Source organism: Parasteatoda tepidariorum, chromosome 4 (genome assembly GCF_043381705.1).
Source record: "Parasteatoda tepidariorum isolate YZ-2023 chromosome 4, CAS_Ptep_4.0, whole genome shotgun sequence".
NCBI lineage: Eukaryota > Metazoa > Arthropoda > Arachnida > Araneae > Theridiidae > Parasteatoda > Parasteatoda tepidariorum.
In genome coordinates this window covers 47655811-47674661 of record NC_092207.1, presented here as the reverse complement: position 1 = coordinate 47674661, position 18851 = coordinate 47655811, and the positions used below count along the sequence as shown (strand labels likewise).

Genomic DNA, 18851 nt, shown 5'->3' with positions numbered 1-18851 from the left:
TATATTTATATATATTTATATATATATATATTTATATATATGTGAATTGAAATTAGAAAAAGAAAGTGGTATGATCTATAAATACACTGAAACACGTAATTGTCTAATTTACGATATTCAAAAGTTTACTGCCTGAAAATCGGAATGATGGCCTCCGTTTAAATTAATGAACTCGAACTTATGTTAACTCCGTCGGAACTATGGGAGTTCTATGTTTTACTTTCAACACATATTCAGTCTCTTCAATTTTTTTTTAAATTCCTGTGCCAATAAGGGAAATTTCTACTCCCCTGCTTTCCATTGGTGGTAATTTAGGGTTGGCTAGTATGTTTCGTTTTGTATTTGCGTTTCAAATCAAACTACCATAAATATCCAAGAGTTAGCCTTTACGAGCAGAATTTTTGAGGGGGGCATATTAGGGTGCAACTTCGGTAAACTGTTGATTCCGTTGAAATTTGAATATCGTTAGAACGATTTACACAGAATTTCTATATACAGATCCCCTTTATCACATTTTTATCCAAACAAACGGTATTTTTGTACCGAAAGAAATCGGTATACAAACATGAAGTGTTAAAGGTATGAGAATATTGTTTTTATTTTTCTTATCTTAAATACCTTTAATGATCTGTGCATGTTATTGAAATCATTGAAGCCATATGCCTTAGAGCACCCTTATTTTATATAAATGTTATTATTTTTACAGCTATATATTTCATCTATATAATAACTGTATTAATTATATAACAATTATATAAACTGATTTTATATCGTGGCTTTCTTTTCTCTTACGGCTCCGATACAGGTGCTGTATTTTAAGTAATTTCATAAAAATGACGATCAATTTCATAAAAAAGACAATTTCTAAAGTTTTTTTTTAAGAAATGGTGGGAAGCAAAGAAAATAAAAAGGTTGCCAAGCTAAAAGAATTTTGGCAATCCTTCTAATACCTATTAAGGATGCCTCAAGGAAAGCACTTGATTGCAGCGAAATATACCGTATATACATAGTTTTATTTTAAAACTTATTTTATGAATGCATTTTAATGAATAGAACGATTTCAACATATTTTTATAGAACGTAAAACAATACTTAAATTACATAAGAAAAAAGTATTTATCATTTCAGTATTTTAATATCAAACATCAAATACATGGTAAACAATACTAACTCCAAAAAACGTGATGGCAATAAAAATCCATAAATAAAAAAATAATCAACTAATTAACCAATTTTTTTAACTATACCTAGGAGAGGATTAAAGCATTCAGAGAAAAGTCTTAAAATGAATAAATGCTGAATTGCCACAATTTCAAAAGAAGCCCCTATTTCCAATTACGATGCAAACCATTCATTGAAAAGTGCTTTCAAAGAATTTGAATACATTTGATTCTATTTGGGAATTGAATATGGAGTAATTGATTATCAGGAACGCTTTAAACTTCTCTCAGTCCAACTTCATTATTTATTGCCAGCACAAATATGTTACGTCGATATTAGTTAATGCCTGATTGCAATGACGTCTAATGTAATTCTTCTCCAATTCAAAAAGAGCCTTAGATGTGAAGATGTATACTGTAAATAAATCCAATCGCAAATTATAATTACAGTGCTATTAATCTTTCTCTTCGTCGGAGAATTTCTGATGAGATAAGAGTTTTGAATCCGACAGTTTTCAAACTGCCTTAAAGCATCTCTAGAATATATTGCGCATTTTTGCTGTTGTTGTTACTTTTGCAGTGAAATGAAAAACAAAATGGAGAAAAAGTAATTTTTCCGTTAAAATAAATCTTGTGGCTGTTGTCTGTGGCAGAAACATCAGGCGTCGGAAAATCAAACTTAGATGAAAAAAAATGCCGCCTCTATTTGGGCTATCCGTTTGAATTTATCGCAAACAACTCATCATTGGAAAAACTCTTTTTGTGAAGATATAAATATAGAGGATATTATTTATGATATTAAATGGTAAAAAGAAGCAGCGGTATGCAGGCATGACGCGTTGCGTTAAATACTTATAAAAAAAAATATAGTGAAAATACAACATGTTTAAAAATACATGATTTTCAAAACCAGAAAAATAAATAATAATTATTTTACTTTAACATTATCATTCGTATTAATCAAATGATCCATATGGCACAAGTCGGGATTTTAATTATATCCTTGAATTTGTAATTTGAAATTCAAGCCCCAAGACTAGCCAACTAAATTTTGAGAAAAACCTGCACTTTTATAAAGTTTTTAAGACATTTTTTTTTAATTCGTTTTAGATTGAAATTTTTTTCCAATAACTTGCAACATATCACTATCAAGATGTATTTTTCCTGGTAATCATCACAGGCTATTTAACTTTATTTTCTCGAAGTAACCCAGAAAAGACATTTATTGACGGGTTGAGTTAATTAAGTGATTGGTATAACACATAAATCACTAGGACTTAATTAGGATTTTAGCGTTCCCCACAAACCTTTATACCCAAATTCAAATCTGAACGGAAAAGAGTTAAATATCATGAAAATTTATCGTTAAAATTTTTTTTCGGAGAGTGTAACTCATATTATTTGCGTTAAATTGAAGAAAAAGACATACAACAACATACAACATTGCTCTAACCAACAATATGTCTATTAAAAGGAATATTTTATGCTATTTTTTCAGACTTTAAAACCAATTTTGCTCACCACCGGTATTATGTGATGTGAAATTTCTGCTTAAGTTCAAGTTTTAAAATCTAATTAAACTCATAATAATCGTTTCTCAATGTTTGTGATTTAGCAAATAGCGGGAAAAAGAATGTTTCATAAATTTTTACCTGACTCGGTTGTTGTATGGACTTGGAACTATAAAATTAAAGGTGGAACGTTTAGACATCTCACAAATCAGTTAGAATTTGTCACAATTTACTGGAATCGGAGATGACTTAGAATATTGAAATATACATCGAAAACATTGAAACACTCCACACACAGGAATCGATACACATACACTATTTATTTTCTCAAGCTCAATGAATAATTAATTAGGATGCGCAAAGCGCCATCTGTGGACTGTAGTATTAAACAGTTTGCAAGAAATGTTTTCCTAAGTCGGTTTATATTATGTAATTAAATCATTAACATTGAGCTTAATTTTTCTAAAATGCAGTTCTAACATTTTTAAAGTTTCAAATTGACTTGGAGCTAAAATTCCATTCTTTTAAATTAATTTAATTTTATTTTATTTCGTGTTAGTTAGTACAGTAAAACGGGTTAAAAATTTTTGAGGGTTGCTATATACGATTCATTTTTATAATACTTTATTATTATGTATAACAATAACTAAAGCACAAGAAATATTTATAAATATATCAAATAATGTAAAAAATATCCTATTTTTTATTATTTTTTTACAAAACAATGCAATTTTTGTTTCCTCTTTAATATTCCTTTAAAGTTTTTCTCTTAGTTTCCGACACATTGCATTGATAACTTCAACAAACTGAAACCACAGCATAAATGCAGAATAAATTTAGTTGGAATTACGCATGATGTATAGTATTTGCTATGCTTTAATTTCCAAATTAGCATATTACCGAAAGGAAATAATGTTTCATCAAAACGCATTCCTGGAAAGGTTCATCTGTTAGAATGTTTACGACAATTGAATAGCCCAGTCATTCATGGGCCATTCTAATGATTATGTTGCCACCCGAGCCATGGATGTGCGTGTTTTATGCCTTCCGGTGTCATCCGAATGAGAAGGTGAAACATTTCATATCCTCTTTACGATCCACTCGTTTAGACATTGGAATGTATTATTGCATTACATCCAGTAGATAACACTTCTCTTTTAATGAGACAACGAGCGATGGAAATGAATGTCTAAGGAAGCTTTTCTGAATTTTTCCGAGTATTGACTCATCTTTTGTAAGGAATTATGTCTAATATATTGCTTATTTATGCCTTCTCCCATTTCGCTACGTGGAAAGGTGACTAAAAGATTAATATTTATGTACCTGGTATAAATTGTAGGCCTATGATTCCCTAAAAGCTTTGCAGGAAGTTTTTATCATTTCTTTTTTTAATATTTACTCATTTGTTATAAAGAAGTATGAACAGTGCATAAAAAACGGACCTTCTTGAATAACTTTTGATCTAATTATCGGATCTTCAAGTTCAAGGACTCAATCTTAATAGTTCAAGGGGGTGACCTCAAATATGCTAAATAATTAGAGCAAGTGATATTTTAAGTCACGAGAGCGGACAAAAAAACGTACTTTCTCGGAATAAACAAACCTTTTTTATCAACAGATTCAGATTTCTGACCCCCAAAATATAGGGAGTAGCCGCAATCTGGAAATCTAGTTTAGTCAGGAGAGTGATCCAAAGTTTTGAACTCATAATGTTACTTTAATTTTTTGCGTATTTCACCCTATCTCGAAATTGGAAAATTTTTGCACACAATTGTATAATTCTTTCATCCAAACATAATTCCATGCAAAAAATAAATTTTAGTAAATTTTTATTATTTTATTTAAAATTAGTCGAAAAAACTTTGAATTGCAAGATGTACAATTTTACATAATTATAAAGAAGGGAATTTTGCATGGCAGGATACAATATGTGAGCGGATTCGTTTAAATAGTTCCAGAGAAATCGAATATTAAACAAGTCGTATTTTTAAAATTTAATTTCTCAGTAACTATTCAACCGATTTTTCTCAAATTTCGTATTTTGCCATATAAAAGTACATACTTTGAAATTATGTTATAAATTGTGCACCTTACTCATCAAAATCTTTAAATGAATGAATTTTACAATTGTGTGCAAAAATGTTTTCGATTCGCTTAAAAAGTTCTCGAGATATGGCGAAATAAGCAAAAAACAAAATTAATATTAAATGGTAAAAACTTTAGACTGCTCTCCTGATCAAACTATGGGGACCATATTTACCAGATTGCGGCAACCCTTTAAATCTTAGGGGTCAGAAATCCAAATCAGTTGAAAGAAGGGTATGTATCTTCAGAAAAAGTACGTTTTTATGTTAGATTCCGTAACTTAAAATATCGTCTGCTCTAGTTAATTAGCATATTAGAGGATAACCTCTCGAACCATTATGATTGAGTCCTATAACATGAATTCAATCAAAATCCATCATTTAGTCAAAAGTTATTCAGGGTGGTCCGTTTTTTTGGCGCACTGTACAATATCTTAATTATTTATACATTATTCGAATCTCACTATAATTAAGGGGATAAAAGTATTATTTGTATATTTGATATATTGTGGCTCTATGATTAGCAGAACTGAATAGCTAAAAGCATTTCAGGTAGCTTTATAATAGGTTTTCTGAGTTGTTATAATAAATTATGACCTTGCACTTCGTGAAATGATTACAAATTTACAATTTGTATATCGAGTATAAATTGTAGGCCTATAATAGGCAAAACTTTATGCATGGGTATTATACCGATATTAGCAAATTTTCATAGTACTTATTCATTTGTTATATGCAGGTTAAAATTAGTATTTATGCAGACTATCGTTATTTCCTTTGAACTAGATGAAATATGAAATTTTCAAACCTGGTACGAAATGAAACTTATTGATATGCGGAATCTAAGATTAGTATCTTTTGATTAGAGACGTTACAGTCAAGTAACTGTGATATTAGTAAGAAACGAGATTTAATTTAACATTTATAGATATTCATTATATGCATTTAATTGAAATTGTTACCAAAATATCATTTTTATAACATCGAATAAAGCTATAATATTGAGCGACAAAACTTGGTTATGAAACTGAATGTTCAAGCAGAGGTGACAATCATTAGAGAACTGGAGGACTAGCTGTGTCGCAATCAACCGAGTTGTCAGAGTCGTGGTGGCTCAAGGTATAGAGAGCTCACCTCCCAATGAGAATTCGCAGGTTCGATTCTCAAGGATGGCCAGTCGATATGAAGTCTCCTTTCATCTCGCCTCTATCTCTGAGTTGAAGTAAAATATCTTAAGAGGTAGATGTATCATGGCTTAGAATGAATACATTTGCCATAAAGCTAACCGTGTGAGACATTCATGGTTTTCATCTCAATGAAACACAAATTCTTCCAAAACTGCTAGTTAGTTAAAATGTTTGATACATGTGTTTCTTTGTTTCCTGGGCTTTGTTCAAAACTACAAAATAACGGAGTTGATCATTGATAGTCGCAAATCAAAACTGGATCAACTGCTTAACACCGGTTATGAAATAAAAGAAATATTATTTGACCATCATATTATGAATTAAGAGAGCTTTTCATCAGTTATAAGTTTAAGTATCGCGTTAAAATGAGTTAATGATGAAATTCTGTCTCATAAAACGATAAAGAAAGCAAAATAAATCAAACCCACTAATTTAAATTTTATATGTTTTCGTTTTTTCCCCTATATATTTCATAAATACAATAATTCTCTTGGTGTGAAATTTTTTAAGAGCCCCTCAAACATTTTACGGGATAGCTGAACTTATTCGCGCCACCAATGCGTTTGGGGCTTTAATTCTGTTATTATTTTATTTTTTTTGAAATTTATATCTGAAAAAAAAAAACATTTACTTACACAATAATTTGATAAAAATAGCGCAGAAAATATTTTTTCCGTAATTATACCATATGTGTTTGTTCTTTTAATCTGATCACACTAATGCGTTTAGATTAATCTTATTGCTTCTGTCTACTTTTTCTTTGAAGGATGTGTTTATATAACAAAGTAAATTTTCCATTGTCATAAATCTATAATTTTCTCTAAGTAAAAACAAACAGAAAAAACACAAAAATAATTTGAATGCTGAAAGACAGTTTTCACATAAATGAAAATTGCTTTTTTTCTTACTGTTGTGTGGGAAACGGAATTTGTTATTATTTTATTGTGCTACAATCAAATAAATGTTTTGTAGCGTCGTGACATTTCTCAATTATCCTTTGCTACCATAGAATAATTTCTTAAATTTTAAGAAATGTTAGATGAAGCAAATCTTTCAGGGCAACTGAAGATTCTCACCTGTTCACGTGCCTTAATGAAGATGAATTAATTCTAAGGTTATTGCTACTTATGTCTGTTGTATATCATTACATTGCGAGAATAATTTTTGTCACCATTCAAACGTTTAGATGCTTCTTCTCGCTTGTAGTAGGTAATATTTCAATTCAAAAGTTCTTTATCTTTTACCCTGCTATGATTATCAAACAATGGTTCTGTTAGCAATTGGCACCAAGTTGAAAAAATAATGCAATAAAATTGAATCAAATAGCGATAACTGCCGAACGTGCTCCTCCTAACCTTAAAAAGAGTTATGGATATTATTAGGCTAATTTACAGTTTATCTCGCTTTTGCTGCCTATTTCGTGTTTACCCGGAGCGTTAAAAGTCTATCACGAGCTTTTTGTTAACTTCAATTTTAGTCGGAGCGTTTACAGTCTACCACTTGTTGGCTGTTTATTTTTTGTTTACTTGGCATTACTTGGCGACAAGCGCGTGAGATACTATAGTATCCTTTAATATACTTCACCGATACTATAGTAGTATATCCGATACTATAGTAGTATTATTGATACTATAGTATTTCACGCGCTTGTTACCTATTTCGTGTATACCCGCCTCGTTTTAAGTCGATCACGAACTTTTTGTTTATTTCATGTTTACTCGATGTGTTTACAGTCTACGGCACGTTCGCTGTTTATTTTGTATTTACTTGTCATGTTTATAGTTTCTCACTCGCTTGCTTTCCATTCTGTGTTTACTAGGCTCGTTTACAGTTCACCACGCGTTCACTGTCTATTTTGTGTTTACTTGGCTCTTTTGAGTGTCAGTTCTAGTGCATTTTGCGACGCAATTCTACAAGACTAAAAGCTGAGGATTATATGATACAATCAGTTGAAAGGTTGCCAGAACAAACCACGTTTACGGAAAACACCTTGAACTGGATTAAATGAACTGGATAAAAAATTTTAACCAACTAAGATTTATTATTTCGATTAAACAATTACTAATTTTTTTATGAGTTACGATTATTTTAATATACCCTAATTATGTTTATATGTACTGGCACAGTTTGAAAAATTAAAGTTCTCGTGTATTTTATAACATGTATAAATGATGCTCTTAATAGGTTACAAAAAATAAAAAAAAATATTTTAAAAGTGCATAAATTACTTTTATATAAATTATTTTAAACTAATTTACATGTTAAATTATTTATTAGAACTATAAGTAAGTTTCTGCAATTATTAATAATTAAATAAATGGAATCTAATGTTCTTTATTTAAATTAAAAGCTTGATAGTCAAATTAAAAGCTTGATTATTAAAATTCTATATCTTTTTTTCCGTTTGCGATATTTAATTAGATTGTAAAGCAATTAAAAAAAAGATTAAAAATGAATACAAAAATAGCAAATCACTTTTTTACAAGTACTGTTTCATTATATACGAGTTAACGACGTAAAAATGGCGTCGGTAATAACCTTAAAAAATAATCTCGCTAAATGAAACTCTCTCAAATCAATGAATTCGAAAGCTATTATCCTTCTCTTAGCAGAAACAATTTATAATGTAAACTTTTTTTTAGACAATGTTAAAAATTCATAAAATGGCAGCCTATAGCGTTATTACACCAAAACCTAAAAAAAAACATTGGGTTTTCTTAGCAATTGGCGATAAATTAAGAAATAAAAAAGGTGAATCTAATAGCGATATTACTTTTAACAGCTGCCCAACTTACTCCTCTTAACCTTGAAAAAAAAGGCGGAGTTATCCTCTTGGCGCGTTTACTGTCTTCCATTCATTTTCAAATGTCAAAGCCACAGTTTAGATTTAAGAGGAGTCGCAATTACGACCATCAGGTATCTCAATCATGGAATTCTTTTCTACCTTCTGGAGAAGAAAAAAAAAGAATAAGAAGAAAGAACATTTCGATTTTTCTTTACACTCCTTTCTTTTTCTTTTCTTTGGAGGGCTGATGTTTGGTATGAAAGACAATTTATAGCAAGCTGTCGCCTCTCGTAAACCATTTAGGCCCAGTCCAATTTCCTGACGTATGTCACTTATAAAAGAGCGGTTTTATTACTCTCTTTCAACTTGGGTTTTTATCTTTCTAGATTTTTCTTCTACATATAGGATCCATGGGGTTCTTTGAGCCATTTCATATTTGATAGAGAAGTGCTTTGCAAAATAAGTATTTGATAACAAAGAATGGGAATTATTGTTATGAATGTTCCTTCAACTCATCTTATGTTGCAGTATCAGTAATTGAACTTCTCCAGAGGGCTCTCATTGAGTTTAACAAGCATTTACTGCTTATAATCAATCTAGATTTGTATTTATCTGTAAGAGTCTTTTAAGAGATTCAAAAATCAGGAGTTTGCTTTCTTTAGGAGTTTGTTAGTTAGTTTAGTTTAGGAGTTAGTTGTAGTTAGTTTAGGAGTTTGTTTTTAGGAGGAGTCAGGTATTTTTTTTTCTACACGTGTTCCATGACCTTGACATTGTTCTTTATTTCTTTTAATTTTTCTTTTCTTATTCTTATCCCTCACTGCTTTGCTCTTTTTTTTTAAAAAAATGTAACGTAATATTTTGCTTCCTAAATTTCACACACATGTTAAGAGCTGCGTAAAAGCTTCTGGGTATTGTGCTATTAAATAAATAAAGAAAGGTGACACTTGAATTGATAAAAATTGTGAAAGCCTTGTATATACAAAAAAAAAATATTTTTGGTACTTGTTTGAGAAAAATTAAACATTAAGTTTTCTATGAATTCAAAGTATCGCTTTGTTCTTACTCCTACGCAAATAGAGTACAAAAAATATCAAAGGAAAATATCTTACGGTTATATTTATAGAACAGTAAGCTATTGAGAAATGCCCCACTTTGTTAATAAAATAATTCTCAAAACTAAATTAAAATAATGAACTAAACATATAATGTAATACTACTTCAATTCAAAAAAAAATATTTCATGTTTGAAAAGGCTACTTTTCCTGTCCAATTTTATTTCGAAGTGCTAAGTTTTTTTCGTAATCTATGTTCTCAATACAAGTCATTTAAACCTATGCACTAAGACTCAATATAATAATAAATAAAGTTTATAAGAAATTATAAGGAAAACATTATAAATCTAATTTTTTAATGACTTAAGTTAGAAAAAGGTAGAATTACAAGAATAAAATATCTATTTACTTGTAGACTTTGATTCTTTAATTTGATTCTTTTTTATGCATTGAGAAAAAATGTATGGTCATAAATACCAGAATATGGTAAAACTTAGCTACTTTTTGCCTTACAGTAAGCCTTTAAAAAGCACTTTGGTTTTAGTAAAATTCCCATTAAAACATCGTTTTATAATGTGATAAGAAATTTGTAATTTTATCATGATACCTTAAAGTATGCATAAAAACCCTTTATTCGATAAGTTCACTTTTTTATTCTCGTATATTTGTACTAAATGGGGGTAAATAAAAACTATTATTTTGAAAATTAGTAAACCGTTACCATATAAGCCGAAAAATTTCCAAATGAATGCATTAAATACTGTATATTTTGGTTTTTATTTCCAGAATTAAGATTACCAGAAGTGTCGTTACCATACAGAACGGTAATTTTACCAGAATTTGTATCTCCTTTTGCTATCTATATGCTTAATGGATAGGACATAATTTTTCAAATTTTGTTAACACTTTTTTTCTCCTAAAATAAATAATACATTTTTACAAATTGAAACTTTACAAAATGTTATTTTTTACAGATTCAAACTTTGTATAATTCCATTTTTTTTTTTAATTTTACAATCATTTTAAATAAAAACTGAAAAATAAACTATTAAATTCACACAAAAAATGTATTATAACTTTCGTAACATCAGCAACAGTTTTTGTAAGCAGACATTTATTTACCCATGACTCTAAAAATAAAGTCTTGCATAAATTTAAGTAAAAGATTTGTCTTATTATTTAAACAAAAAAAATAGGATTACAGACAAAAAAAAACAATTTAATTTATAAGATGCTGTAAACCTGAAATGCATTTAAATGTTGAAACTGTTTTTAAAGTTTTTATGAATGAAGAGGGGAAAAAAAGCTCTTTCGCCAGTTGAGAGTTTTCGAGATGTTAGAAATAAATAAATTTTTTGTGTGTTTAACTTTCCAACACAACAAAACTTTTTAGAAAGAACACTTCATACAACCAAGATTAATGTACTTAAAATGAAAGAAAAAAAATCACTTTCGCGTTGCTGAATTTTAGAGTTTTTCTATCTTGATCTTCTAAAGTAGTAAAAAATTTAGTTGATTAACATAATTTATTTCAAAAGTTAGATTACCGCATGTGTTTAAAAAAGTGTTTCCAAAAAAAGAAAGTTTTTTTTTTTGCTCGCAGAATCAAGTATTGATTTTGTTTTCCTAAAGAAAATGTTACAGCTTATTAATAATACATATTGATTTTTAAACCGTGTGAAAGGAAAACAGGCTGAATGTAACATGTTTTGTTAAGAAATAATTTTTCTAATATTTGAGCAACAAACAAACGCATTTTTCATGCACTACATAATACACAAATAGATTTTTCCTGCTTCTTTTTATGGCAGCTACTTCATTTTACTAAACGAAGTTTGACGTTATTTCCAAGATAGCTTTTTTTTAAAAATTATTTTGAAAATGACCCAGAATTTTGTGGTAGCCCAAATTGTAATGTAATAAATTATCAAAAGTAGTTAATAACTGTTAATTTAGTTGTTAATTCAAGAAGGGATGGTTTCTTCTGAATACTTTTTTTTTTAAATTAAAGTAAAATTATTAAGTTTTTGGTCATTTATACAATTTATCCTTTATCATCAATGAATCTAAAAATTGCACAGTTTTGGAATCGTTTTACGGTTTTTTATTTTAGTAGCTGTTCAACAAAACAAGGCATATCGAGCATTTTCCTGATATAGCAATACATTTTTGAATTGTTCTAAATTTGCGCAATAATATAATTAACTTTTTAAGCAAATATTTTCAACTTTTTAGGAAAAAAGAGCAACTTTCTTGAAGTTAGCGGGCAGGAATAACTTTGAACGTCAAAATAAAATAGTATGTCCATAGTTTTTTATTAATTTAAAAAGTTTTTTATTCATTTTTGATGTGCACATATACGCATTTACTTTTCATGACTCAAATAAATAAGAAAAAATAAAAAAAAGTCAATCAATAATTTATCTTCATTTTTCGAATACAATAGTATAGTCAGTGAGTAAATAGTCAGTAAATAGTCAGTAAATAGTAGTAACAGTCAGTAAATAGTTTATAAATAGTAATGCTTAGTAAATAGACAGCCGTTCTGCATCGAATGATTTTGATCAGTAAAATATTTTGAATTAATCTCTTAACAAGATTTAATTCTCAATGAGGCTATAATTCTAAGTTTTATTCCATTAAAAACTTAACAATAATTTAAAAATGTATTTTATTTTAAGGGAAAACATAAATTATGTACTAAAACTATTGATTAGTATATTAATGGAAAAATAACATACATGGTAGAGTAAAGAATAAGATTTCGAGAAATAATGAAATTTTATTAAATAGTTGAAAAAATGATTCTACGAAACACGCTTAGACAGGTAATTAATTTATTTCAAGATTAAGACGATATATAAGATGTTGAGAAATTTTAAGAAGACTAAAAATGTTGACTACGTATTCTTATTAATAATTATAAAACGTATATTGAAAAAATTGATAAACATATTATTCTAAATCTATGCATATGCTTGCATCAATTATTCAATTATTGAATATTAATTGTATCAATTCTTGGAAGAACAAATTAACAATTAAGATAAAAAAAGCTGATGTGTAATTACATTCTATCATAAACATGCTGTTATGAAACTCAACATTCGTTAATAAAATGATTTTATGCAATACAATATTATAATATAATATAATACATACCTGCCAACTTTTACGCATTTGGCGTAAAATTTTATTTCTATATTTAAAGTGGTAGTAAAATGTGTACTTTCTATGTATTCCTTGCATTTAAAAACTTAATTTATAATCTGTTTGACCACCACTATTTTTAAAAAAATTAAGCATATATACTAATATGCATTGCTGTCCTGATAGTCCATACAAACTTTTATTAAATACAGTATACGCTTCCGCCAAAAATTATAGTTTAAATTCCATTAAACTACCCCTGGGTAAAATCATCCTCGAAAGGATTAAAAGTTGGCAGGTATGTATAATATTATAATATAATATAATATTATATTATAATACTTGAATCTATTTTTTAACGCATAAATAGCTGAAAGTATCAAATATTTGGTTGGAAATGTTGCCTTTTTTTTATTTNGGTGGTCACATTAATGTGACTGGACTGTGTATATATATATATATATATATATTTATTAAATTACGAATAAATTTTAGAAAACTAAAAGAGAAACATTTCTTAATTTCGCATTTTATAATTTAAAAAAAAAGGATTAGCAATCGGTTATTACCAAAAAAAAAAAAAAAAATATGAATGAAATTTTACACTACGCGAGCGTAAATCAAGTTCCTCGTAAGTTAACCATATTTAAAGATTAATCGAACTTTTAAACATTTCTTCATTGTCGCCAAATTATTTTTTTAAGAATTTTTCTCGCCTTGTTTCAAATTAAAACTGTGGAAACTATAGATTTTGCTATAAAAATACTTAGATTAATACGGTATAGAAAATTTATATCTCATAGTTCAAAATTTTTTCACCCACGATGAAATTAAATTGTAAAAAATAATGAATAATTATTCAAAATTATTTTTTGCATGAAATTATCTTCGGGTAAATGAGTTTTATAAGTGAGAGCAATTCCTTTTAAATTGCAATTTTTAAAAATTGCTTAAGTAGTTTAAAAAATATGACTAAAAACGTAAAAAGTGAAATTAACAGGAAGGGGTTCAAAATTTGGATCGCTTTCCTGACCAAACTATGGGGACTATATTTCCCAGATTGCGACTGTCCCTTATATATTGAAGGTTAAGAATTCAAACATGTTAAAAAAATATACGTTTATTCAGAAAAACTCCGCTTTTGTGTCCGGTTTCTTAACTTAATTAATAGTTGACACTAAATAATTTACATATTTGAAGTCATCCCCAGGCACCATTAAGATTGATGTTTAGTACGTGAAAATCTGATCATTAGAACCGCTATTCAGGGTGATATCTTGTTTTTTTGACGACTGTACCTAAATATCACCATACTGCACTTCCATGACATGGCCTCTAATACACAACCTTTATTTTTTATTATTTCATGAATATTCCGGTGTAGTTTAATATTATTAGATTTACCGATAATATGATATAGAATTTTAACATAGTAAAGGAAAGATTTTTTTAACACATAGTATCATTTGAAATGTGATAATCAAATTTTACACCAATTTTTTCATGGCCTATGGCTTTATCTATAATTTCAAATTAACTTGATAGGCTCTTAAATAATTCACAAAAAAAACTTATGTTTGGTTTATTAGAGCTACAAGATAGCAACTATCACTCATATAATGAAATATTGATCAAATCCTCATTTTTGGGATTGTGAACTGGTGATCGGAGAGAGTTTTAAAGTTATGATCGTCAGGTTTTCGATGTGCACTAAATTTGGTGAGAGCCAGTAAAGAATTGCGTATTTGTAAACGGTGCGTACATAAGTACACACATAAACCCTTCTGCGTAATTTATATAAAATTTTTACTTGATTCCTATTAAAATAAGATACTAGTTCTTTACACCTAAGACATTAAAAATGCTTAAACAGTTGTTTTATAGATACATTTGCAAATATTTTGTATTACTGAAGTATAACAGATTATTTCTGTTTTTTAATAAATAAACAATTTACCAATAGCAGTTTTTCTTTACCACATCACATAATTTCAGGATGTGTTGCAATTAGTTGAGTGCTAATTTTTTTTTCATTCAGCCCTATTGAAACTTTAAGAATATTATGTTGAAAATGTGGAGTAGGAAAATTTAGAATTGTACTTCTAACGAAACGTAAAGCACTTCATTATTAAAATATGAAACTTGCAGTTTAAAAAGCTTTTTCCTTATGATACTTAGCTTGTTACAGCTTCAAATGTTTACTTATAGATTTTTGTATATTTTAAGAATTTTTTGCATGAACAAAAACTCTTACTTATCACTAAGATGTGATAGTTTAATGTGATAATTGTGATAGATTATCATAGTTTAATGCCTTTACTTATAACAATTTTCTTATAAAAACTGGCTTGGAAAGATGGTTCCCTTAGCTATATCAATTATTTTAGAAATTAGAAACAAAGCAGAACTTAGTTTGGGTAGCATAAAATTACTTGTACAGTTAAAATAAAAGTGAGGAATTAGAAATGCCTTAAATGTATTTTCTTGGTTGTAATTTCTTATACTGGTGAATTATGGATACATTATAATAATGTATATAATAATATTCTATAATAATGTGTAGAAATCATATAAGAAATCATATTAAATTTAAAAATGTCCGTTATATTTTATTTTTGCTTGGTATGATATCACTTTAACTGGGACACTCAAATATATTTGAAATATCATGCAAGAATATATGTATAAGAGAGAAAAAACACTTACTTTTTGTCTTCAGATTGATTAGACCCTAGAAATAAGGAAACGAGAGAAAAATTACTAAAGAGAAGAAATTACATTCAAGCTAAAAATTTTAGATTTTTTTATTGAAACATCCTTTCATAATAAGAAAAATTAATCAATTAACGTGAAATTTAATTTAGAACAGAACTTTAAATTTTTGGTAGAATTACAATGACATGAAAAATATTTGTACTAATATGCAGTCAAATTATTCCATTATATTTCTTTTAACAATTGAATCATTATTCCCCAGTTTGTATTGCTCTGTTTAAATGTGCAATATAAGTAATCTAGATAAAAATCCAAAAGAAGTTTTTCTCATTATTCTTATCGCATTAATTATAATAAATAAGGTTTTCCTTTACTTGCATTAAATCCATTTCCCAAGACACAATAAAAATTGAAGAAGCATAGTAACACATAAAACTATCTATCTTTTATTTTGTTTGCATCTAATTTTGTATAAAATTGAACATTAACTTGTATAACGTACAAATTAGCATGCCTAGTGAGCATTTTGACAGAAGGCTTTTGTTTGAAACTTTAAGAAAATAATTGCTTTGATTGAAACTTAAAATTAATTATACAGGATTTAAATTCAAAAAAAAATTGTATTTCACATTAATATTTAACTTGCATTTCTTTACTTTACAATCTTGTATACAATTTCAAATAAAGAAGCATTCTTTGTCATTTAAATGTAATCATGTTAATTAAAGGAATATATATACTTTTACATTTTTTAAAGCTAACTTTTATACAAGCTGTTACTTGTATAACATTCTAATTTACAAACAATGGTCAGACCGTTATTTAGCTGAAATTTGCTATCTACAGTGTCTATAACCAGTCACGAAAATTTTCCCGAAATTTATTACAAATTCAATGACTTTTGAACTAACAAATTTTTATTATATAATTTTTTAAATTAATCTAATCTCTGTTATCTAAATATTTTTCAACGTGAAATNTTCTCCATATGCAAAAAATTTTAAACCTGTTAAAACATTCAAATTTACAAACAATGGTCAGACTGTTATTTAGCTGAAATTTGCTATCTACAGTGTCTATAACCAGTCACGAAAATTTTCCCGAAATTTATTACAAATTCAATGACTTTTGAACTAACAAATTTTTATTATATAATTTTTTAAATGAATCTAATCTCTGTTATCTATATATTTTTCAACGTGAAATTAAAGAAGATTATTCTTAAATATGAGAAAAATTTCAAGCGTTATCCATTAATAGAATGAAACATAAATCGATGTGATTACTACACTATCAATCGTGAACGAAAACAATTTCAGACATATCATACAAAGTTCACAATTTCGCGAAAATATATATGTTGTATGTATATGTATATGTTGCATGTATATGTATATGTTGTATATATATGTTGTATGTTGCATGTAAATGTATATGTACAACTGAAATATACATAATTGTATATTCTGCGTTATTTTGTACATTGTAAAAAGTATTACAAATAACACAAATTTGAAAAAAAAAGTATGAGTAAAATTTTTAAAAATCAGTATATGCACAATGATATGTTCATTAATGTTTTGTGTATCGCATGTTGCAAGTTTTTATAGAATTATAAGCTTAAACATCGTAAAATTTATTAATTCCATGTACGATAGTAGAAATCATCTTCATACTTGTTTTGAAATTAAAAATTGTAAATTTTCAAACTTATTTATATTGCTTATTACACGTATTATAATTAAGGAATTAAATAAGTAAAAAAAACAATTCGTTTCTAGAAAAATTTTCATTAAGAGAACGATTTAATTACATGTTGGCAATTGCTATCTTAAAGAAATTTGCATGAAAAATATGCTTTTATGTGCATAAAAAATAAAATTATAAGAATTTTCTTATAAGTATTGGTATTTTTTGCATTCTTTACTTTCTTCTAACTGTGGAAGAAGAAAACTTAAGGAAATACTGTTGCCACTTCTAGCAAAAAATATTTATTTGCCCAAAAGAACTTTGTTTCGCGAAGTATAATGTCAGGAGACGTGTCATCCATCAATATCAAGCAATTGATAGCCGTTCAATTTTGAGAGAAGAACCATCATTTCGGCTCCGAATATTGATTACTGAACACTATTTTTTTTTCTAAACATATGAGGAAAATGAATAAAAAAAATAAATATTAAAATCGGATGGAAAAAAGGGCTTTTCTCTCAACAAAATCTTCTTATAGCGAGACAGAAGAATTTGCGGCTGTCAGGAAAAAAGATCCTGAAAAATGATTTTTGTAGAAACGTTTTATCACGCGTTTTCTACATTTATTTAAAAATTATCAGTGAAATCTTATATGTTTAAAAATACTTTTTCTTCAAAAATTCCAAAATCAAAACATTTATTTCAGTTACTTTGTTTGGGACGATTTTATGCGTTATAACCTTAATCATGGCTTTTTACATACGATTTTAATAAAATCTATATCCTCACAAATTAATATTTAAACTAGATAAAAAAAAAATTTGAAAAATAATTGCTAAAAATATTTGTGTGGTGGATTTAAAAGCAAGTGGTAATTAAAGCTGACTGCCAAAAACCACTTCAAGCTTCATAATTCAAGCAAATAAGATTTGAAAAGATTTTAAGAAATGTTTTCTACAGGTTTTTTAATGCAAGAAATAATATTTTTATTCATTTTTTAATACTAACTCAAAATACTATTTTAATACTAGCTGTAAAATCAAAGGCACCCAAAACCTAATATATCGAGTTTTTCCATATGCAAAAAATATAAAATTATGAAAGCAAAATAATGACAATTTGCACCGTTTCAAGTATGAGCATGAATTTTTAAATGTTCAAGCATGGTACATGGAGAAAAAATTCTGATATAGGTGAGAGTCGGGTACCCCCGCCCACTGTCAATTTCATATGTGTAGAATATTTTTTTAAGTCAATGGGCCATCGGATATTGATTGTTATATTAAGAAAAGATATTTTTTTCAAAGTTTCAAGTATTTATGCAGCTGGTAACATGGTAAACAATAGTTTTGAAAATATGTTGAATACAGTAGTCATGAAATTTAGAATAATTGATTGAATATTTCGATTAAGCTTCATTTTAATACTAAAAAAATAATTTTTTTTATACATACAGCATTAAAGTATGTAGTCTTAAGTTTAATTTGCACAAAGAAAGAAGTTTAGCATAATTTGACA

At 27.7% G+C, this 18851-nt stretch overlaps 1 protein-coding gene across 1 annotated transcript in view; it reads right to left on the bottom strand.

Annotated features, from left to right (window-relative positions):
• Positions 1-18851, bottom strand: part of LOC107449925 (neural cell adhesion molecule 2) — a 458476-nt gene that overhangs the window by 43328 nt on the left and 396297 nt on the right. The window contains exon 10 of the mRNA XM_016065606.3: positions 15636-15660. Within this exon, the coding sequence (XP_015921092.1) occupies positions 15636-15660 (25 nt within the window). The remainder of the gene's footprint in view (positions 1-15635; positions 15661-18851) is intronic.